General features: G+C 39.5%; 1 protein-coding gene across 1 annotated transcript in view; it reads left to right on the top strand.

Annotated features, from left to right (window-relative positions):
- Window positions 1–23,898, top strand: part of TTN (titin) — a 277,620-nt gene that overhangs the window by 200,847 nt on the left and 52,875 nt on the right. The window contains exons 282-319 of the mRNA XM_063712900.1: window positions 78–386; window positions 518–666; window positions 754–786; window positions 881–1,010; window positions 1,104–1,403; window positions 1,497–1,814; window positions 2,829–3,125; window positions 3,234–3,533; window positions 3,617–3,931; window positions 4,026–4,174; window positions 4,621–4,771; window positions 4,861–5,142; window positions 6,836–7,138; window positions 8,009–8,311; window positions 8,413–8,694; window positions 8,789–9,088; window positions 9,181–9,483; window positions 9,573–9,881; window positions 9,996–10,277; window positions 10,379–10,678; window positions 10,764–11,057; window positions 11,152–14,118; window positions 14,444–14,764; window positions 14,863–15,147; window positions 15,246–15,545; window positions 15,857–16,159; window positions 17,321–17,596; window positions 17,700–17,999; window positions 18,092–18,394; window positions 18,773–19,072; window positions 19,453–19,740; window positions 20,102–20,398; window positions 20,487–20,789; window positions 20,891–21,196; window positions 22,086–22,373; window positions 22,466–22,756; window positions 22,847–23,134; window positions 23,302–23,889. Coding sequence (XP_063568970.1) covers window positions 78–386; window positions 518–666; window positions 754–786; window positions 881–1,010; window positions 1,104–1,403; window positions 1,497–1,814; window positions 2,829–3,125; window positions 3,234–3,533; window positions 3,617–3,931; window positions 4,026–4,174; window positions 4,621–4,771; window positions 4,861–5,142; window positions 6,836–7,138; window positions 8,009–8,311; window positions 8,413–8,694; window positions 8,789–9,088; window positions 9,181–9,483; window positions 9,573–9,881; window positions 9,996–10,277; window positions 10,379–10,678; window positions 10,764–11,057; window positions 11,152–14,118; window positions 14,444–14,764; window positions 14,863–15,147; window positions 15,246–15,545; window positions 15,857–16,159; window positions 17,321–17,596; window positions 17,700–17,999; window positions 18,092–18,394; window positions 18,773–19,072; window positions 19,453–19,740; window positions 20,102–20,398; window positions 20,487–20,789; window positions 20,891–21,196; window positions 22,086–22,373; window positions 22,466–22,756; window positions 22,847–23,134; window positions 23,302–23,889 — 13,413 coding nt within the window. The remainder of the gene's footprint in view (window positions 1–77; window positions 387–517; window positions 667–753; window positions 787–880; window positions 1,011–1,103; window positions 1,404–1,496; window positions 1,815–2,828; window positions 3,126–3,233; window positions 3,534–3,616; window positions 3,932–4,025; window positions 4,175–4,620; window positions 4,772–4,860; window positions 5,143–6,835; window positions 7,139–8,008; window positions 8,312–8,412; window positions 8,695–8,788; window positions 9,089–9,180; window positions 9,484–9,572; window positions 9,882–9,995; window positions 10,278–10,378; window positions 10,679–10,763; window positions 11,058–11,151; window positions 14,119–14,443; window positions 14,765–14,862; window positions 15,148–15,245; window positions 15,546–15,856; window positions 16,160–17,320; window positions 17,597–17,699; window positions 18,000–18,091; window positions 18,395–18,772; window positions 19,073–19,452; window positions 19,741–20,101; window positions 20,399–20,486; window positions 20,790–20,890; window positions 21,197–22,085; window positions 22,374–22,465; window positions 22,757–22,846; window positions 23,135–23,301; window positions 23,890–23,898) is intronic.

Raw genomic sequence — 23,898 nt, 5'->3', positions numbered from 1 at the left:
CATGCATAGTAAAAGATTCTAGCACTTCATCAGCTTCAAAATCTGATGAAGCTTTTTTTTTTTTCTTTTGTTATTAGTTCCACCGGGGCCACCTTCTTGCCCAGAAGTTAAAGATAAAACAAAGTCAAGCATCTCACTAGGATGGAAACCTCCAGCCAAAGATGGTGGCAGCCCAATCAAAGGATACATTGTAGAAATGCAAGAAGAAGGTACTACTGACTGGAAAAGAGTAAATGAACCAGACAAACTTATAACTACCTGTGAATGTGTGGTGCCTAATCTGAAAGAGCTCAGGAAGTACAGATTCAGAGTGAAAGCTGTCAATGAAGCTGGTGAATCTGAACCAAGTGATACAACTGGGGAGATCCCTGCCACTGATATTCAAGGTACTATTACTTACTCAGTTTATGTATTCCTCTTTTGATCTTATTATGAAATTGATTAATTTACTGAATATATTTCAATTACTTTTGACAAATATGAGCTAAATCCTGTTAAATTGTATGTGGTATTACAGAGGAACCAGAAGTTTTCATTGACATTGGAGCACAGGACTGTCTGGTTTGTAAAGCTGGCTCACAGATTAGGATTCCTGCTGTCATCAAGGGACGCCCAACACCAAAATCATCTTGGGAATTTGATGGAAAGGCAAAGAAAGCAATGAAGGTAAGAAAATAACCATTCTCCTCTTTTTTCCACTGAATCACTATAAGGAGTATTTATACTACAACTGGCTGTCTCCTTTTCTAATAGGATGGAGTTCATGACATACCCGAAGATGCACAGGTAAAAAAATAATAATTAAAATAATTCAGAATATGGTTGACTTCAATATTGCTATGATTTCATTCAATGTATGACTACTATTTTCTTTGTACAGCTGGAGACTGCTGAAAACTCCTCAGTAATTATTATTCCGGAGTGTAAACGATCTCATACAGGCAAATACAGCATCACGGCCAAGAATAAAGCAGGACAAAAGACTGCAAATTGCAGAGTTAAAGTCATGGGTAAGAAAGACTTTGAAAGTTGCTACAGAATAAAAACAAATTATTTTTAAGCATTTAAGGAACGTTGCTTATATTGTGATTTACATCCAACAGATGTACCAGGCCCACCCAAAGATCTGAAAGTCAGTGATATCACAAGGGGTAGTTGCAGACTTTCATGGAAGATGCCAGACGACGATGGAGGAGACAGGATCAAAGGCTATGTTATCGAGAAGAGGACTATTGATGGAAAAGCCTGGACCAAAGTCAATCCAGACTGTGGAAGCACCACATTTGTAGTGCCTGATCTCCTCTCCGAACAGCAGTATTTCTTCCGTGTGCGAGCAGAAAACCGTTTTGGTATTGGCCCACCTGTGGAAACCATTCAGAGGACCACTGCCAGAGATCCGATATGTAAGCTTTAAAATCTAAATTTAAAATATCTTCTCAAAATTGAAGTATATTATTATAAACAATGCTTAATACTTCCTTTAACTATTTTTAAAGATCCTCCTGATCCTCCTATTAAACTCAAGATTGGCCTCATCACAAAGAACACAGTGCATCTGTCATGGAAACCGCCGAAGAATGATGGGGGCTCCCCTGTTACCCACTATATTGTTGAGTGCCTTGCATGGGACCCTACTGGGACAAAGAAAGAAGCCTGGAGGCAGTGCAATAAGCGTGATGTGGAAGAACTGCAATTTACTGTCGAAGACCTAGTAGAGGGTGGGGAATATGAATTCCGAGTCAAAGCTGTCAATGCTGCAGGAGTCAGCAAGCCTTCAGCCACTGTTGGCCCTGTGACTGTCAAAGACCAGACATGTAAGTACCAATGTACTGACAAAGAATGTCCTCCTTACAGCTGCCTTCCTAGGTGTTCAACAATAGTTCAAAATTAAAAGAGCTATATCTGTACCTTATGAAGCTACTATGGCTTGAATGTAGACATGGGCACATTACTCAATTACTCATTCCCTCAATTTCCACAGAATTTTCACATTCCCTTACCTGTTACCTTTTCCCTATTCAAAGGAGATGATGTCTGTAATTTCCTTGCTGTAATTTTCTCATGGCAGGCTGTTTTATTTATCAGAGGCTAAAACAATTTCTCTGCATGCTCCTCAAAAGGGACAGAAAGTAACTAGTCATTTTCTTAGCAACTGCTGAGACCCATTTATCTTCACAATCAAGTTTCTATTTCTCTATATAAGAAAAGATATATCTATTTTAATGAAGTATATATATATATATATATATATATATATAAAAAAATATATGGTAATATTTTTCCTCTGATAATTACCATCACTACTGTTGTGTATTTGTTTAGTCTCTCATCTAAGTTCAAAGAAACTGTAGTCATTACCCTCTTTGAATATTTCTGTCCTAAATTTGTGCAAAATGGAAAATTGCTTTCCTTTTATTAACAGTTATATTTCTTAAAAGGGGAATTCACCTTCTTATGTATCCCTTCACAATTCTGCGTAAATATTAAAGAGAGCATCCCATGATACTCTCCTACTACAATCTCCTCTCTTCCCTTTTGTCAGGATATGAGAATATAATAATACACATCATTACATACATAATGATGCCAAATAAAGTGAGGCAAGCACTGATATATAGCCACATGTAGATCCAATAAAAGATGCTGACCCCATGTACCTGCTCCCCAAACTACTGTAAAAGTGTTAAAGACAGAACCATTCTTTATATTGGGCTGAGCTACAAAGTCTGACTACAGTGGATCCAAGCAACTTTATAGTAACTGTGAATTCTACTTTCTATCCCTCAATGCTTTTTGCTCCTAATGACAACTTTTTTTTAATAATCTAGGCCCACCATCAGTTGATCTAAAAGAATTCATGGAGGTTGAAGAAGGAACTGATGTTAACATTGTGGCCAAAATTAAAGGTGTGCCATTCCCGACACTAACCTGGTTTAAAGCTCCTCCAAAGAAGCCTGATAATAAAGAACCTGTTCTCTATGACACCCATGTCAACAAACTGGTGGTGGATGATACTTGCACTTTAGTTATTCCACAGTCTCGCAGGAGTGACACTGGCTTATATACCATCACAGCTGTAAATAATCTGGGAACAGCATCAAAGGAGATGAGACTGAATGTCCTGGGTAAAGACTGCATGGTTTGGTTAAAACTACTTGTTTTTCTGTTCATAAATAACATTTGGCTTTAAAATCATCTGACTGATAAAGGGTCCCTTCTTTAAACCATTTTAGGTCGTCCTGGCCCTCCAGTGGGACCCATAAAATTTGAATCTGTTTCAGCAGAGCAAATGACACTATCTTGGTTTCCACCTAAAGATGATGGTGGGTCTAAGATTACAAATTATGTAATTGAGAAAAGAGAAGCTAACAGGAAAACATGGGTCCATGTCTCCAGTGAACCTAAAGAATGCACGTACACGATTCCCAAATTGCTAGAAGGCCATGAATATGTATTCCGAATCATGGCCCAGAATAAATATGGCATTGGAGAACCTCTTGACAGTGAACCTGAAACAGCAAGAAACCTCTTCTGTAAGTAGAACATTTTCACGTACAAAGCCATTTTTACTTTTTTTTTTTTAAATTTCTTATAATCAATATGATCTTTTTCACAGCTGTCCCTGGAGCACCAGATAAACCAACAGTTAGCAGCGTGACTCGTAACTCCATGACCGTCAACTGGGAAGAGCCAGAATATGATGGAGGCTCTCCTGTGACAGGGTACTGGCTGGAAATGAAAGACACCACTTCAAAGAGATGGAAGAGAGTTAACCGAGATCCTATCAAAGCCATGACTTTGGGTGTTTCTTATAAAGTGACTGGTCTTATTGAAGGTTCCGACTATCAATTCCGGGTATATGCAATCAATGCTGCTGGCGTGGGTCCAGCAAGTCTGCCATCAGACCCAGTGACTGCTAGAGATCCAATTGGTAAACCTTGAAACCATTCCTTTTTTTTTAAATCTTATTTTCCAAAAGTGCCTTGGAAAAGTCAAGAATACTAATGTATACTGGCTCTTTGCAGCCCCTCCTGGTCCTCCATTTCCCAAAGTGACAGATTGGACTAAATCATCTGCAGATCTGGAGTGGTCTCCCCCACTAAAAGATGGTGGATCCAAAGTAACTGGATACATCGTTGAATATAAAGAAGAAGGAAAAGAAGAATGGGAAAAGGTAGGAAAACTTGGCACTAAGGAAATGCACTATGAATAAACTAAAAATGTCATAGTTATTCTCAATCCCTTTAACTTCTGTCTATACTTTTTGGATTAAGAAATCAGGAAAATAGCATAATTTTAACTCATATTCCAAACATCTGTTAATGTCAGAAATCTAATCAAAAGTTAAGTCATGTTATTACTAATCTTTTGGTTATAAACCCTGGAATGTGGAATAAATAAATAAAGGTTTAATCATTTGACAATAATTTTAAAGCATAACTCCTGCCAAGTTATTCCATTCAGTGTTGCCTGTAATATCTGATCCCTAAAACCTAAACCAGCAACAATTTTCCCAGAGTAAACAGTTAAATAGGCTGCTGGTGATGCTTTAGGAAGCCATTAAAGCGAGAAGCTACAAAGAACTATTCTAATTATAAAATGTGTATGATTTCTCCCCAGGGTAAAGATAAAGAAGTGAGAGGAACAAAGCTTGTTGTGACAGGATTAAAGGAAGGAGCATTCTACAAATTTAGAGTTAGAGCAGTCAACATTGCTGGCATTGGAGAACCTGGAGAGGTCACAGATGTCATTGAAATGAAGGACAGACTTGGTAATTATCAATCCTTCTTTTATGCCATCAGTATTTATGTTTCAGATTGAAGGGGAAAAATCACATTTGTAATTTTCAATTGCTTCCAGTTTTACCTGACCTTCAGCTAGATGCCAGTGTCAGAGATAGAATTGTCGTCCATGCTGGAGGGGTGATCCGAATCATTGCCTATGTGTCTGGAAAGCCTCCTCCAACCGTCACCTGGAACATGAATGAAAGAACCTTACCTCAAGAAGCCACCATTGAGACCACAGCCATTAGCTCATCCATGGTCATCAAGAACTGCCAGAGGAGCCATCAAGGTGTCTATTCTCTTCTTGCCAAAAATGAAGCCGGAGAAAGAAAGAAGACAATTATTGTTGATGTATTAGGTAAATACTTTCAATTTATCTGTGCAACTTTTTAAACCAACATTCTTATTATATTTACACAAAGCTATGCTGTATGCTATGTAACAAACATTTTGGAAAATAAGAAAAATCACCCATAATCACGTTGAACATTATTAGAATTTTTAAAAATTTCCTCCTTACTTTTTTATTCTATGTGTATTCTGTATGGTGGGTCTAAGTTTACAAACTATATAATTGAGAAAACAGATGCTAACAAGAAGACATGCATCCATGTTTCCAGTGAACCTAAAGAGTGCATGTACACAATTCTCAAATTGCTAGAAGGCCATGAATATGTATTCTGAATCATGGCCCAGAATAAATATGGCTTTTTTATAGAACTTGCCCCCATAGTGTCTATTATGTTGTTATATAGTTTTCATAGAAGCAACTTTCCTTAAACTGTACATGAATGTTTAACAATTTGCCAGTGCTGACCATTTCACATCATGAGACGCTATCCCTATTGCTAAATTATCATAATAATGCAAAAACCTGTTTGAAGGGTTTCAGTATTCTAATTGAAGAGAAGCATCATAGTTGGTTATCAGTATTGCATTTCTAGTCACTGAATATAGAGTTGAACTCTATGAGGCTTTTTCATGGCTCTCATTGGAGGCTTTAGTCCAGTGATTTGCTCAGAACATGAAGCCTTTCCACTCAGAGCTCTTTCTAGGCATGTCTCTAGGCACAACAATTCTCCAGCCACAGTTTTTATGTGAAAATTGCCAGTTCTTTGTTGAATATAATTAATATAAGAATGGCATAAGGAAAAATATTTGATTAAGCAATAGTCTCACAAACTTTCAGGTTAGTTTCAAGCACCTAAAGCTCTTTTGCCTAATGGCTATTACTTTAATTTCAGAACTGGTACATTTCCATGTTAATTATTTGCAACCTCCTCAAAGTCATTCTGAAATTTGGGGCCTCCTATGCTGCTTGTTGATCCACTGGTCATCCAGAAATAAACCATCTCTCCCTCCTTTTCCCCTGGAGAGGAAACTGGACATAGAACCTGACTATGCCACTCTTACCCATCTCCTGTATCCCTCTGCATGCTTGCCTCCCAGCTCCCGCCTGTCCAACTCACAAATTGCTTTTAAAAAGCATTTTTATTTTCCCTTCAGCCTCTACGAAAACCATGGTAACCAATAACTGTTGCAAACCTACTTCATTTAACAAATATGGGGCTTGATGCTATGGCTCACACCTGTAATCCCCTGACTTTGGGAGGCCAAGGCAGGTGGATCACTTGAGGTCAGGAGTTCGAGACCAGCCTGGCCAACATGGTGAAACCCTGTCTCTACTAAAAATGCAAAAAGTAGCCCAATAATGGTGGCACGTGCCTGTAGTCCCAGCTACTCGGGAGGCTGAGGCAGGAGAATTGCTTGAACCTGGGAAGCAGAGGTTGCAGTGAGCCGAGATCGTGCCACTGAACTCCAGCCTGGGTGACAGAGCGAGACTCCCATCTCAAAAAAAAAAAAAAAAAAAAAAAAAGTGCTTGACTGTTTTTGTATTGACTAGATAGCAGGAGGAAAAACTAACTCAATTAGTAGACACAAAACCTTACTTTCTTCATAACAACATTTTTGTCTCCTTTTAAAAAAACAAATGTTGAGCGTTATCTTTCATTGAAGGCAAACAGCTTGAAATATTTTCTTCTTATTTCCAGATGTTCCAGGTCCCGTTGGAACACCATTCCTAGCTCACAACCTAACTAATGAGTCCTGCAAACTGACATGGTTTTCTCCAGAAGATGATGGAGGCTCTCCAATCACCAATTATGTCATTGAAAAGCGTGAATCTGACCGCAGAGCATGGACCCCAGTGACATATACAGTTACCCGACAAAATGCTACTGTCCAGGGTCTCATTCAAGGAAAAGCCTACTTTTTCCGAATTGCGGCTGAAAATAGTATTGGCATGGGTCCATTTGTTGAGACATCAGAGGCACTTGTTATCAGAGAGCCAATAAGTAAGTAAAAAAAAAAAAAAAATTTATACTTAATCACTTCCTTACTCATTTAGTGCAAGACTATGGTGAAAAAATATGTGTATAAGTGCCATACATTTCATTCACTTGACAAGCAGTTATCACACAACTACTCAGTATCTGATTTGATAGTATTTGGACAGTGATTGTGAAAGAGATTTTACGAATATGTATAATTCATCCAATTTCTTTCTTTGTTTGTTTTTTTTTTTCTTTTTGGTTTTGTTTTGACACATAGTCTTATTCTGTTACCGAGGCTGGAGTGTAGTGTCATGATCTTGGCTCACTGCAACCTCCACCTCTGAGGTTCAAGTGATTCTTGTGTCTCAGTCTCCCAAGTAGCTAGGATTACAGACATGCACCACCATGCCCAGCTAATTTTTGTATTTCTAGTAGAGACAGGGTTTTGCCATGTTGGCCAGGCTGGTCTCAAACTCCTGGCCTCAAGTGATCCACCTGCCTCGGCCTCCGAAAGTGCTGGCATTACCACTCCTGGCTCATTTATCAAATTTCTTCCATCTATACCTCACAGATTTTTTTTTAATTTCCCACTTAATGGCATTAATAGAAACTGAATTATTTTCCTACTTCTAAAACTACCAACTCTGAAGACCTTTCCTAAATTATTTTGCCTCAGCAAACTCTATTTCCTCATCTGTCAAGTGAAGAAATTCAATTGTATTGGGTCCTTTTTAACTCTAATAGTTTTATGATGAGACCTCTTTTGCTATTTATGGGAGCAGAGAGTTTAATGTTTAAATGCAATCTTCAGAAAAGGAATATTCACTACATCCTACTACATTCTTAATGTGACATTTTTTTCTACCACAATTCCTATACTTATATTCGCAGCTGTACCAGAGCGTCCTGAAGACCTGGAAGTCAAAGAAGTTACTAAAAATACTGTAACTTTGACTTGGAATCCTCCTAAGTATGATGGCGGGTCAGAAATTATTAACTATGTCCTAGAAAGTCGGCTCATTGGAACTGAGAAGTTCCACAAAGTTACAAATGACAACTTGCTTAGCAGAAAATACACTGTTAAAGGCTTAAAAGAAGGTGATACCTATGAGTACCGTGTCAGTGCTGTCAACATTGTTGGACAAGGCAAACCATCATTTTGCACCAAACCAATCACTTGCAAGGATGAGCTGGGTATGTGTCTACTACAATTTATACTTCTGAAACTTGCACATTTGTAGATTTGTAATAAGACATCAATAAAAATGACTTGCCTTTATAATTATAAATTTCAGCACCCCCAACGCTTCACCTCGACTTCAGAGATAAGCTCACGATTCGAGTTGGTGAAGCTTTTGCCCTCACTGGCCGTTACTCAGGCAAACCAAAGCCTAAGGTTTCCTGGTTCAAAGATGAAGCTGATGTGCTGGAAGATGATCGCACTCACATAAAGACTACACCAACAACACTTGCTTTAGAGAAGATCAAGGCCAAACGTTCAGATTCCGGCAAATACTGTGTGGTTGTGGAGAACAGTACAGGCTCTAGGAAAGGTTTCTGTCAAGTTAATGTTGTTGGTAAGTCTTATTTAGTGGAAAGAATAGATCTTCTGTTCTTTCAAAAGCAGAAATGGAAATAACATTTTGTGCCATGATTTTTTTTTTTCTGCAGACCGTCCTGGACCACCAGTAGGACCAGTTAGTTTTGATGAGGTGACCAAAGATTACATGGTTATCTCTTGGAAGCCTCCTTTAGATGATGGAGGCAGTGAAATCACCAATTATATTATTGAGAAGAAGGAAGTGGGTAAAGACGTCTGGATGCCAGTGACATCTGCAAGTGCTAAAACAACATGCAAAGTTTCTAAACTACTTGAAGGAAAAGATTATATTTTCCGGATACATGCTGAAAATCTGTATGGAATAAGTGATCCTCTGGTGTCTGATTCAATGAAAGCCAAAGATCGTTTCAGTATGCATTATGTTTCTTTTTAGCGATTCAATGCTTGATAAAACTAATAGAAAGAAATAAATTTCTAACGCATTTTCCAACATTTGTTATAGGGGTTCCTGATGCACCTGATCAGCCAATTGTTACAGAAGTTACCAAAGACTCTGCATTAGTAACCTGGAACAAGCCACATGATGGAGGAAAACCCATCACAAACTACATCCTGGAAAAGAGAGAAACTATGTCTAAACGATGGGCTAGAGTTACCAAAGATCCTATTCATCCATACACTAAATTTAGGGTTCCTGATCTTCTAGAAGGATGTCAGTATGAATTCCGGGTTTCTGCAGAGAATGAAATTGGTATTGGAGATCCAAGCCCACCATCCAAACCAGTCTTTGCGAAAGATCCAATTGGTATAGTATTAATGGATTTATTCAGTTTTCATGTTATCTAACTTTGTTTTCAGCTATATGCTAATTCGTTTTTTACTTTTATTTTTTAGCTAAACCAAGTCCACCTGTTAATCCTGAAGCAATAGATACAACATGCAATTCAGTCGATCTAACTTGGCAGCCACCACGTCACGATGGTGGGAGCAAGATTCTGGGTTATATTGTTGAGTACCAGAAAGTTGGAGATGAAGAGTGGAGAAGAGCCAATCACATCCCTGAGTCATGTCCTGAAACTAAATATAAAGTCACCGGTCTTCGGGACGGTCAAACCTATAAGTTCAGAGTGTTAGCAGTCAATGAAGCTGGTGAATCAGATCCAGCTCATGTTCCAGAGCCAGTCCTAGTAAAAGACAGACTTGGTGAGTAAAATGCTCTCAGTTGTGTTTGCAAGGAAAATAGATGTCTGATTGTATGTGTTAAATTGTAATCTGCATTATGGATCAAATCTGAGTGTTCTGTTCTCTTTATTCTAGAACCCCCTGAGTTGATTCTTGATGCCAACATGGCAAGAGAACAACACATTAAGGTTGGTGATACTCTAAGACTTAGTGCCATCATCAAAGGAGTGCCATTCCCAAAAGTAACTTGGAAAAAAGAAGACAGAGATGTTCCAACTAAAGCAAGAATTGATGTGACTCCAGTTGGTAGCAAGCTTGAAATTTGTAATGCTGCCCATGAAGATGGTGGAATTTATTCTTTAACAGTGGAGAATCCAGCTGGTTCAAAAACTGTCTCAGTAAAAGTACTTGTATTAGGTAAGAATTTTAATACTTATGCCATTAAAAATAAATTTTGATAATTTTGAGCTCTTATTTGGATAAAATTACTTATAAAACTGTTATTTAACATTTTTTAGATAAACCTGGACCACCTAGAGATCTGGAAGTCAGTGAAATTAGGAAAGACTCTTGTTACCTTACTTGGAAAGAACCACTGGATGATGGTGGTTCTGTTATTACCAATTATGTGGTTGAGAGGAGAGATGTTGCCAGCGCACAGTGGTCACCTCTCTCAGCTACATCAAAGAAAAAGAGTCACTTCGCTAAGCATCTGAATGAAGGCAACCAGTACCTCTTCCGAGTAGCTGCGGAGAACCAGTATGGACGTGGTCCTTTTGTTGAAACACCGAAACCAATCAAGGCTCTGGATCCTCTCCGTAAGTTGCTTTCTCTGAATACAAAACTATTGTTTGACTGTCTTTAAGAATCTTACTTTTTCATCATAACTTCTTCTTTGAAAAGATCCCCCAGGGCCACCCAAGGACCTGCACCATGTAGATGTTGACAAGACTGAAGTCTCCCTAGTCTGGAATAAGCCGGATCGTGATGGTGGTTCTCCAATCACTGGATATTTGGTAGAATATCAAGAAGAAGGCACCCAGGACTGGATTAAATTTAAGACTGTGACAAACTTAGAGTGTGTGGTTACTGGACTACAACAAGGAAAGACCTATAGGTTCCGTGTAAAAGCTGAAAACATTGTGGGTCTTGGTCTCCCTGACACAACTATCCCGATAGAATGTCAAGAAAAACTAGGTAATTTTTGGACTAGCAGTATTATCTTATTTCTTTTTAAAATTATTCATATAGGTGAAAATCAAAATCTAATTTTTTCATGTTTACTTTTCAGTGCCTCCATCCGTGGAGCTAGATGTGAAATTAATTGAAGGTCTTGTGGTAAAGGCCGGAACCACAGTCAGATTCCCTGCTATTATAAGAGGTGTTCCTGCTCCTACTGCGAAGTGGACAACCGATGGGAGTGAGATTAAAACTGATGAGCACTACACAGTTGAAACAGACAACTTCTCATCAGTACTTACCATTAAGAACTGCTTAAGGAGAGACACTGGGGAATATCAAATCACAGTTTCCAATGCAGCTGGTAGCAAAACAGTAGCAGTACATCTTACTGTTCTTGATGTTCCTGGGCCACCAACAGGTCCTATTAATATTCTGGATGTTACTCCTGAACACATGACTATCTCATGGCAGCCACCTAAGGATGATGGAGGAAGCCCTGTGATAAATTATATTGTTGAGAAACAAGATACAAGGAAAGACACGTGGGGTGTTGTCTCTTCAGGAAGCAGTAAGACAAAGCTGAAAATCCCACATCTGCAGAAGGGCTGTGAATATGTTTTCCGAGTTAGAGCAGAGAATAAGATAGGTGTTGGTCCTCCCCTTGACTCCACACCTACTGTTGCTAAGCATAAATTTAGTCCTCCATCTCCTCCTGGTAAACCAGTGGTTACTGACATTACTGAAAATGCAGCAACAGTGTCTTGGACCCTGCCAAAATCTGATGGTGGCAGTCCAATAACTGGCTACTATGTGGAACGTCGAGAAGTAACTGGCAAATGGGTGAGGGTCAACAAAACACCTATCGCTGACCTGAAGTTCAGAGTGACTGGACTCTATGAAGGAAATACATATGAGTTTAGAGTTTTTGCTGAAAATCTTGCAGGACTAAGCAACCCATCCCCAAGTTCTGATCCAATAAAAGCTTGCCGGCCCATCAAACCACCTGGACCACCTATTAATCCTAAACTGAAAGACAAGAGCAGAGAAACAGCTGATTTGGTGTGGACAAAGCCTCTCAGTGATGGTGGTAGCCCCATTCTAGGATATGTAGTGGAATGTCAGAAACCTGGCACAGCACAATGGAACAGGATTAATAAAGATGAACTCATTAGGCAATGTGCCTTTAGGGTACCTGGACTAATTGAAGGAAATGAGTACAGATTCCGTATAAAGGCAGCTAATATTGTAGGAGAGGGTGAGCCAAGAGAACTAGCAGAATCTGTGATTGCAAAAGATATCCTTCATCCTCCAGAAGTAGAACTTGATGTTACTTGTCGTGATGTTATTACTGTGAGAGTAGGCCAAACTATCCGCATTCTAGCTCGAGTCAAAGGCAGACCTGAACCAGACATAACTTGGACTAAGGAAGGCAAAGTATTGGTCCGAGAAAAGAGGGTGGACCTTATTCAGGATCTACCTCGTGTTGAGTTACAAATTAAAGAAGCTGTTAGAGCTGATCATGGCAAGTATATCATCTCAGCTAAGAATAGCAGTGGACATGCCCAAGGTTCAGCCATCGTTAACGTCCTTGACAGACCTGGGCCTTGCCAGAATTTGAAGGTTACCAATGTAACCAAAGAGAACTGTACAATTTCTTGGGAAAACCCACTAGATAATGGCGGCTCAGAAATAACAAACTTCATAGTAGAATATCGCAAACCGAACCAGAAAGGCTGGTCAATTGTTGCATCAGATGTCACTAAACGATTAATCAAGGCCAACCTTTTAGCCAACAATGAATACTATTTCCGAGTTTGTGCAGAGAATAAAGTAGGTGTTGGGCCAACCATCGAAACAAAAACTCCCATTCTGGCTATTAACCCTATTGACAGACCAGGTGAGCCTGAAAACCTTCACATTGCAGATAAAGGAAAGACATTTGTCTACCTAAAGTGGCGGAGGCCTGACTATGATGGTGGCAGTCCAAATCTGTCATATCATGTTGAGAGAAGGCTTAAGGGCTCCGATGACTGGGAAAGAGTGCATAAAGGAAGCATTAAAGAAACTCACTACATGGTTGACAGATGTGTTGAAAACCAGATTTATGAGTTCAGAGTGCAAACAAAGAATGAAGGTGGGGAAAGTGACTGGGTGAAGACAGAGGAAGTTGTTGTGAAAGAAGACTTACAAAAACCAGTACTTGATCTGAAATTAAGTGGGGTCCTAACTGTCAAAGCAGGGGACACCATTAGGCTTGAGGCAGGGGTTAGAGGCAAACCATTCCCAGAAGTTGCATGGACCAAGGACAAAGACGCTACAGACTTAACAAGGTCACCAAGGGTCAAGATTGATACCAGTGCTGATTCATCTAAATTTTCTCTTACTAAAGCAAAGCGAAGTGATGGGGGCAAATATGTAGTTACGGCAACTAACACGGCTGGCAGTTTTGTGGCCTATGCCACTGTCAACGTTTTAGATAAGCCTGGTCCTGTGAGAAATCTGAAAATTGTTGATGTGTCCAGTGATAGGTGTACTGTTCGCTGGGATCCACCAGAAGATGATGGTGGCTGTGAAATCCAAAATTATATTCTAGAAAAATGTGAGACAAAGCGAATGGTTTGGTCTACCTATTCTGCTACTGTCTTGACACCTGGTACTACAGTAACACGTCTCATAGAAGGAAATGAATATATTTTCAGAGTCCGTGCAGAAAATAAAATAGGCACAGGGCCTCCAACAGAAAGTAAACCAGTCATAGCCAAAACCAAGTATGATAAACCTGGTCGCCCTGATCCCCCAGAAGTCACTAAAGTAAGCAAAGAAGAGATGACTGTGGTTTGGAATCCACCTGAATATGATGGTGGAAAGTCTATAACTGGATACTTTTTGGAGAAAAAGGAAAAGCATTCAACACGATGGGTCCCTGTCAACAAGAGTGCAATCCCTGAGAGACGTATGAAAGTACAGAATCTCCTCCCAGACCATGAATATCAGTTCCGTGTCAAGGCAGAAAATGAAATTGGAATTGGAGAACCAAGCTTGCCTTCAAGACCGGTGGTGGCAAAAGACCCCATAGGTAGGATGTCCTTGTTTTTTCTGATACTACATCAACTCTTAATCTCAAGCACAGAAGTATTCGATAAATAATGTAACATCTAAATCCATAACATCAAAACTGTATTTAGCAAATATTTTTCCAAATAGACCTTTTACCAAAATACCTAAAAGGTACAAACAATAGTAGATTCTCATTTTTATGAAGGAAACTAAAGAGGACACTAATTGAAAAATTGGATGACCTATATTTGATTAACTGAGAATAGGCTATATAAAATTACACATTGAAGTATCACTAGTAGTAGTTAACCACATGTATATTTATTCTTATATTTTATTTTCAGAGCCACCTGGTCCACCAACCAATTTCAGAGTGGTTGATACAACCAAACATTCCATAACTCTTGGGTGGGGAAAACCAGTCTATGATGGTGGTGCACCGATCATTGGATATGTTGTGGAAATGAGACCAAAAATAGCAGATGCGTCTCCTGATGAAGGCTGGAAACGGTGTAATGCTGCAGCACAGCTTGTACGCAAGGAATTCACTGTTACCAGCTTGGATGAAAACCAGGAATACGAGTTCAGGGTGTGTGCCCAAAACCAAGTTGGTATTGGGCGCCCTGCAGAGCTAAAGGAAGCTATCAAACCTAAAGAAATACTAGGTAAGTCCTTCCTTTAGCATGTGATTCATTCACACTTAATTTCTTGTGATTTCTCCACATTCTGAAAAATCAATTAATGACCTTAATGTCATTTGCAGAACCTCCGGAGATTGATTTGGATGCCAGCATGAGAAAACTGGTCATAGTGAGAGCAGGATGCCCTATTCGTCTCTTTGCTATAGTGAGAGGACGACCAGCCCCTAAAGTCACTTGGCGAAAAGTGGGCATTGATAATGTGGTCAGAAAAGGACAAGTTGATCTGGTTGACACTATGGCCTTCCTTGTCATCCCCAATTCTACCCGCGATGACTCAGGAAAATATTCCTTAACACTTGTGAACCCAGCAGGAGAAAAGGCTGTATTCGTAAATGTCAGAGTATTAGGTGGGTTACTAAAATGCTTCTCCCTTCCACTTCGAAAATGAATTTGTTAATAGGGATGCTGAGGAGACATGTATATCTGATTTTATGATTCTTTACAGACACTCCTGGACCTGTGTCTGATTTAAAAGTTTCAGATGTCACTAAAACATCATGCCATGTGTCCTGGGCCCCTCCTGAAAACGACGGTGGGAGCCAAGTGACACATTATATCGTGGAGAAACGTGAGGCAGACAGAAAGACATGGTCAACCGTTACCCCAGAAGTTAAGAAAACAAGCTTCCACGTAACCAATCTTGTCCCTGGGAATGAGTATTACTTCAGAGTAACTGCTGTCAACGAATATGGCCCTGGCGTCCCAACAGAAGTCCCAAAACCAGTGCTTGCATCAGATCCTCTAAGTAAGTATTATGCTTTCTTCCTCCTTTTAACTCCAGTCTCCTATTTTAGCTAGGTCAAGATGCTAATACCATTTTAATCCACTTCTGAAAGAGATTTCATTTGTAGAGACCCAAATAGTGTAATAAATATCTATCTCACTCATGAAACACTTTTTTGATCTGTCTCATCTTATATGTTTTACTTTTAATGTACTGAACTACAGGTTCTATGTACATTGGAGCAAATGGCATATTAAAACTCTTATGTACATTAACAAAGGGGATTTGATTAGGTTACCTAGGTAATCTTCTAAATTATGTTTTTCTTCTAGGTGAGCCAGATCCCCCAAGGAAATTAGAAGTGACTGAAATGACAAAGAACAGTGCCACCTTAGCCTGGTTACCTCCCCTACGTGATGGAGGTGCTAAAATCGATGGCTACATCATTAGTTACAGAGAAGAAGAGCAGCCTGCAGATCGCTGGACAGAGTACTCAGTGGTAAAAGATCTCAGCCTTGTTGTCACTGGCCTAAAGGAAGGAAAGAAATACAAATTTAGAGTAGCGGCCAGAAATGCTGTTGGAGTCAGTTTGCCAAGAGAAGCTGAAGGAGTGTATGAAGCCAAAGAACAACTGTGTAAGTAGTCGTTGCTTCATTTATGTCATGTGGTAAGTTTATTAGAATTTGTTTTATATATAGACATTTCTCCCTGAGGAATCTAACTCTAGAAATACTTGAAAAACAATAGAGAACAGTGGCTTTCAAACACGTGAGCGGGCCAAAAACACACAGTAAATAAACTTACACAAACACATATATAACTAAAAAACATTTCCTGAAACAATACCCATTCATTATCATGTGCATTCTTATGTTTTCTACACTATTCTGTGTTTTTAAAAATATTGGCTGTACAACAAACATAAGAAAAAAAGCTCATCATCACTGGTCATTAGAGAAATGCAAATCAAAACCACAATGAGATACTATCTCACACCAGTTAGAATGGTGATCATTAAAAAGTCAGGAAACAACAGGTGCTGGAGAGGATGTGGAGAAATAGGAAAGCTTTTACACTGTTGGTGGGAGTGTAAATTAGTTCAACCATTATGGAAGACAGTGTGGTGATTCCTCAAGGATCTAGAACCAGAAATACCATTTGACCCAGCAATCTCATTACTGGGTATATACCCAAAGGATTATAACTCATTCTACTATAAAGGCACATGCACATGTATGTTTATTGTGGCACTGTTCACAATAGCAAAGACTTGGAACCAACCCAAATGCCCATCAGTGATAGACTGGATAAAGAAAATGTGGCACCACATTTACACCACAGAATACTACGCAGCCATAAAAAAGGATGAGTTCATGTCCTTTGCAGGGACATGGATGAAGCTGGAAACCATCATTCTCAGCAAACTAACACAAGAAGAGAAAACCAAACACCACATGTTCTTACTCATAAGTGGGAGCTGAACAATGAAAACACATGGACACAGGGAGGGGAGCATCACACACTGGGGCCTGTCAGGGGGGTGGGGGGCTAGGGGAGGGATAGCATTAGGAGAAATACCTAATGTAGATGATATGTTGATGGGTGCAGCAAATCACCATGGCACGTGTATACCTATGTAACAAGCCTGCACATTCTGCACATGTATCCCAGAACTTAAAGTATATATTAAAAAAAACATTGGTACCATACAAGCATTAATTTGCACCAGTATAGTTCTTCACCAGAAGAAACTTAACCACCTTCCCAAAATTAATATCTTTTCATTTTACTTTCAGTGCCACCAAAGATCCTTATGCCAGAGCAAATTACTATCAAAGCTGGGAAAAAACTCCGAATTGAAGCCCATGTGTATGGAAAGCCTCATCCCACCTGTAAATGGAAAAAAGGAGAAGATGAAGTTGTCACATCCAGCCACCTGGCAGTGCATAAAGCAGACAGCTCTTCAATTCTGATCATAAAAGATGTGACTAGGAAAGACAGTGGTTACTACAGCCTTACAGCAGAGAACAGTTCTGGGACAGACACTCAGAAAATCAAAGTTGTAGTCATGGGTAAGTTAAGTATTAGACAAACGGCCATCTAAATATGAAGCTCAGAAACATTTTTATGCATCAAATCCTTGTTCTTACATTTCTTTCCTCTTGGTTCATGCAGATGCCCCCGGCCCCCCTCAGCCTCCATTTGACATTTCTGATATAGACGCTGATGCTTGCTCCCTGTCATGGCACATCCCTCTGGAGGACGGAGGCAGTAACATCACCAATTATATAGTGGAGAAGTGTGATGTAAGCCGAGGTGACTGGGTCACGGCTCTAGCTTCAGTCACAAAAACTTCCTGCAGGGTTGGAAAGCTCATCCCAGGCCAGGAGTACATCTTCCGGGTCCGTGCTGAAAACCGATTTGGCATTTCAGAGCCTCTCACATCTCCAAAGATGGTTGCGCAGTTCCCATTTGGTATGTTTTTGTGAAGGAGAAAAAAAGTTATGTTTTCTTTCTAGTTTGTTACTTAATGTAGAAACTGACATTTTCCTTGTCTTCATCTCCAGGTGTTCCTAGTGAACCAAAGAATGCACGAGTCACCAAAGTCAACAAGGACTGCATTTTTGTTGCTTGGGACAGACCAGACAGTGATGGAGGGAGCCCCATTATTGGTTATCTAATTGAACGCAAGGAAAGAAACAGTTTGCTGTGGGTGAAAGCCAATGAAACTCTTGTCCGGTCAACTGAATATCCTTGTGCTGGCCTTGTAGAAGGTCTGGAGTATTCATTCAGAATCTATGCCCTAAACAAAGCTGGATCCAGCCCACCCAGTAAACCCACAGAATATGTAACTGCAAGAATGCCAGTTGGTAAGTTTTGGGATTTTTTTATTGTTGTTGTTGTTGTTGTTGTTTTAGTGTTATGGAGGCACATTTAAATCTCGGAGTCTAAGATTTGGACTCCAAGACATAGACAGTAGTAGAGATCTGAAGATTACAACTCCCATTTAAGAATATGTTCTATCTCTTACAATGAAGATGACATATTAAAAAAAGAAAAGGACATATAATTTCCTTTAAAGCATACAGCAAGGACTCAAAAGTGCATACTAGTTGGACGGTTATTAAAATGGGATAATTGTCATCGTGTTGAGCTTGTTACTTAGCAGCAGGGATGATAATGTGAAATATGGAAGTTTAAACTTCTGTTGGTAAGATAAATGGTGAGTGTACCTCTTTTTGTTTTAGATCCTCCTGGGAAACCTGAAGCTATTGATGTCACCAAGAGTACTGTATCTCTGATCTGGGCTCGTCCAAAGCATGATGGAGGCAGTAAAATTATTGGCTATTTCGTAGAAGCTTGCAAACTTCCTGGTGATAAATGGGTACGGTGCAATACTGCACCTCACCAGATTCCCCAGGAAGAGTACACAGCTACTGGCCTAGAAGAGAAAGCTCAGTATCAATTTAGAGCTATTGCCAGGACTGCGGTAAACATTAGCCCACCTTCTGAACCTTCTGATCCAGTGACTATCCTCGCAGAAAATGGTAAGATTCTGCTGAGTATTATAGGCAAAGATGTAACAGCATTCATGATGGTCATTTTTCCTAATAAAAAATTAAATATACACCTAAGGAAAAAAGGAAAATTAAAATGATGTTTTGTATATAGACACAAACATTATGATTATGGAGAATCATAATAACATGGTAAACTAAAAAGCAGGATACACAACTGTGGCAACTATATAATTTCAATAGTTATTCAATAATGCAGTTATTATTTGTCTATTAAAAATAAACAAAATGAAATAACACTAAAATTCCATTCTTGAAAGAGGCAGCATATGAATTTCCCACTATTATTAATAAGGATTACATAATATGGCTTTGCATATATTAAAGTCCTTTATCTTATTTCCTTCCAGTCCCTCCCAGGATAGATCTGAGTGTGGCTATGAAATCTTTGCTTACTGTGAAAGCTGGAACTAATGTCTGCTTGGATGCTACTGTTTTTGGTAAACCAATGCCAACGGTTTCTTGGAAGAAAGATGGCACACTGCTAAAACCAGCAGAAGGCATAAAGATGGCCATGCAGCGGAATCTGTGCACCTTGGAGCTATTCAGCGTGAACCGGAAGGACTCAGGAGACTATACCATTACTGCTGAAAATTCAAGTGGTTCTAAATCAGCCACCATTAAACTTAAAGTGTTAGGTAACTAATAAACTTCATTGGAATCCCATATTTTACTTTGGATAATGGGATGTAAATAGGATTTACAAAATAATGTGGGAGAAGACATACATATTCTAATGTATATTTCCTATGCACAGAATTATTCTTATGATAGAACCATGTTTTAGAGTTAAAAAGAGCTTTAGAAATCACATATTTCAATTACCTAATTTTACAAATGAAGAAACTAAGATTCTAAAAAATTAACTAACCTCCTAGGTCATATAGGAAATTGGCAATAGAAAGACTGCAGCCCAGGTCTCCAGACCTCTACTCTATACTCATTCCCCATTCCACATATTTTAGTGAAATACTTCACTCTTCTTCCTTATTCTTTCAGATAAACCTGGTCCTCCAGCATCTGTTAAAATCAACAAAATGTATTCAGATCGTGCAATGCTTTCTTGGGAACCGCCTCTTGAAGATGGAGGCTCAGAAATCACCAACTATATTGTTGACAAACGTGAAACAAGCAGGCCCAACTGGGCTCAAGTCTCTGCAACTGTGCCTATCACCAGCTGCAGCGTGGAGAAACTTATAGAGGGCCATGAGTATCAGTTCCGTATTTGTGCTGAAAATAAATATGGAGTAGGCGATCCAGTCTTCACTGAACCAGCAATTGCCAAAAACCCATACGGTAGGAACATTTCCCGGTGGTTTTTCATTTGATTTTTTAAATATTACCTTTTAGCCTGGGAAATTAACTTTTCAATCAATTTCTGCAGACCCACCAGGACGCTGTGATCCTCCTGTTATTAGCAACATAACCAAAGATCACATGACAGTCAGCTGGAAGCCACCAGCAGATGATGGCGGCTCACCCATCACTGGCTATTTGCTTGAAAAGCGGGAAACCCAGGCAGTTAACTGGACTAAGGTCAACAGAAAACCTATTATAGAAAGAACAATAAAAGCAACAGGTCTTCAAGAAGGTACCGAATATGAGTTCCGTGTTACAGCTATAAATAAAGCTGGACCAGGCAAACCCAGTGACGCATCCAAGGCCGCTTATGCTCGGGACCCACAGTGTAAGTGTTCATGAACGAGTTCCACATCCTGTGTTAAAAGCAGCATTAAACACCCAGGAAGGAGGTTTTAATGAAAATTTCCTATCATTATTTATTCTCAGATCCTCCTGGCCCACCGGCTTTCCCTAAAGTATATGATACAACTCGTAGCTCCGTGAGTCTATCTTGGGGCAAGCCAGCCTATGACGGCGGCAGCCCTATCATTGGTTATCTCGTTGAAGTAAAACGGGCTGACTCCGATAACTGGGTGAGGTGCAACTTACCACAGAATCTACAGAAAACCCGCTTTGAGGTTACTGGCCTGATGGAAGACACACAATATCAATTCCGTGTGTATGCCGTTAATAAGATTGGATACAGTGACCCCAGTGATGTGCCAGATAAACACTATCCCAAGGACATCTTAAGTAAGTATTACCAGGGGGAATACATAAGGCTTTTCTTATTAATCACATTCTAAGAGGGAGAATAGAACTCCCTTAGGTAGATTAATTTATTAACAAGGTGTAGAGTTGGTAACTCCAAGAGTACTTTTTAGGAGAGCTGGGTGGGTACTTTACGATATTGTGGAACAGGCAAATCAAATGCACATGATTTGTGGTTTTGAAAAGCTTTTCATATATATAAGAATTTCATGTCTTCAAAAGACATGAAATGAGAGAATTTTATTGGAATGTAAGAATTTTATTTTAGGAATAAAGAGGCCTTTTAACTAAGTAGTGAGCTATTTATTATTCTTAGGGTTTCTGTTTTCCAATCCACCATCTCCCTAAGTATGTCATTGGTGGGCTCTCCATCTTAATTTCCCTTCTTCTTATTTCTTCTATTTGCTTATTCTCCATGATAATTTCCCCTTTATTTGAATTACTTGATATTATATGTCACCCTCCAGGTACTTTTCTTCCTACTATGAAATAATAAAGAGAGCTAGAATATGTGGCAGAATACCTTCATGGAATATAGAAAGGAAAAAACAAGAATGAAAGGGAGCCAAAAATCAATCGTCTACTTTCCTTTTAATAAATGTAGCATTTCAGAGTACATAAGGCTCATGAAAGAGGAGGTACAGATCCTCCGGGGTGAAAACCTGGTTAAGCCTAAAGCATAGTGGAAAATGTAAAGATCAACAATTAGTACAGAACAGAAAAATGGTTTTGAGGATTGTATTAAGGAAGTTTTAAAGAACAAGAAATCAGCTCTAGAAAATAAATGCATTTTAGGAGTGATAAGGCCAGTCCCTGGAAATACATTTGACTATTAAATTTTTATTTAACTTCTTCACTCAAAATTAAACAGTTCCACCTGAGGGAGAACTCGATGCGGACTTAAGGAAGACACTCATATTACGTGCTGGAGTTACCATGAGACTATATGTACCAGTAAAAGGACGCCCACCTCCAAAGATTACTTGGTCTAAACCAAATGTCAATCTGAGAGACAGGATTGGACTGGACATAAAGTCAACTGACTTTGACACTTTCTTGCGCTGTGAAAATGTGAACAAATATGATGCAGGAAAATATATCTTAACCCTGGAGAACAGCTGTGGTAAAAAGGAATATGCCATTGTTGTGAAAGTGCTTGGTAAGTCTATTTCAAAAAAGAATCATATATATTTTAAAATAGCTTATGTATTTTTTACACATTCATTTCTTATTTACCTACTATTTATCCAGATACTCCTGGGCCACCTGTCAATGTGACTGTTAAGGAAATATCCAAAGACTCTGCTTATGTTACCTGGGAGCCTCCCATTATTGATGGTGGAAGCCCCATCATAAACTATGTGGTACAAAAACGTGATGCAGAGAGGAAATCCTGGTCTACAGTGACAACTGAGTGCTCCAAAACAAGTTTCAGAGTACCTAATTTGGAGGAGGGAAAATCCTACTTCTTCCGAGTGTTTGCTGAAAATGAGTATGGCATTGGTGATCCCGGTGAAACTCGTGATGCTGTCAAAGCTTCCCGTAAGCAAATGAACCATCATCCCATCATTTTGAGTTACATCCTTCCTTTGTTATATGGTGCTTACACTTATCATTTCTCCTTTGCTTTAGAAACTCCTGGACCAGTTGTGGACCTGAAAGTGAGGTCTGTAACTAAGTCATCTTGTAGCATTGGCTGGAAAAAGCCTCATAGTGATGGTGGAAGTCGGATTATTGGATATGTAGTTGATTTCCTGACTGAAGAAAATAAGTGGCAACGAGTTATGAAATCTTTAAGCCTACAGTACTCTGCAAAAGATTTGACTGAAGGGAAGGAATATACCTTCAGAGTGAGTGCTGAGAATGAAAATGGAGAAGGAACCCCAAGCGAAATCACTGTTGTGGCAAGGGATGATGTTGGTAAGGCTCTATCCACACATCTTCATTTTTCCTTTATTGTCGTCGAAAATGCACTCTTGTGTCCTACTCACTAGCTTATCTAAAAATCCGTTAAAAGCTAGAACTATGTGAAAAAGTTAATTTCCTGGCCTTAAAAATAACAGTCATTTATCTCTGCTATTTTACAGTGGCTCCTGATCTTGACTTAAAGGGTCTACCTGATTTGTGCTACTTGGCTAAAGAAAACAGCAACTTCCGGCTTAAGATCCCCATAAAAGGCAAGCCAGCTCCATCAGTCTCCTGGAAGAAAGGAGAAGATCCTCTAGCAACTGACACTAGAGTCAGTGTTGAGTCATCTGCAGTTAACACAACTCTTATAGTGTACGATTGCCAAAAATCTGATGCTGGAAAATACACAATCACACTTAAGAATGTTGCTGGCACCAAGGAAGGAACTATCTCCATAAAGGTTGTTGGCAAGCCTGGCATCCCTACTGGACCAATCAAATTTGATGAAGTCACAGCAGAAGCCATGACCTTAAAGTGGGCTCCTCCAAAGGATGATGGAGGTTCTGAAATCACCAACTATATCCTAGAGAAGAGGGATTCTGTGAACAACAAGTGGGTGACGTGCGCCTCGGCTGTCCAGAAAACCACCTTTAGAGTAACCAGACTTCATGAGGGCATGGAATACACCTTCAGGGTCAGTGCCGAAAATAAATACGGTGTGGGGGAAGGCCTGAAATCGGAGCCAATTGTTGCAAGACATCCATTTGGTAAGTGTC

The sequence above is a fragment of the Pongo abelii genome, chromosome 11, assembly GCF_028885655.2.
Source record: "Pongo abelii isolate AG06213 chromosome 11, NHGRI_mPonAbe1-v2.0_pri, whole genome shotgun sequence".
Classification (NCBI taxonomy): domain Eukaryota; kingdom Metazoa; phylum Chordata; class Mammalia; order Primates; family Hominidae; genus Pongo; species Pongo abelii.
Note: the sequence above shows the minus strand (reverse complement) of the source record. Positions and strands in the feature narration are given on the sequence as shown.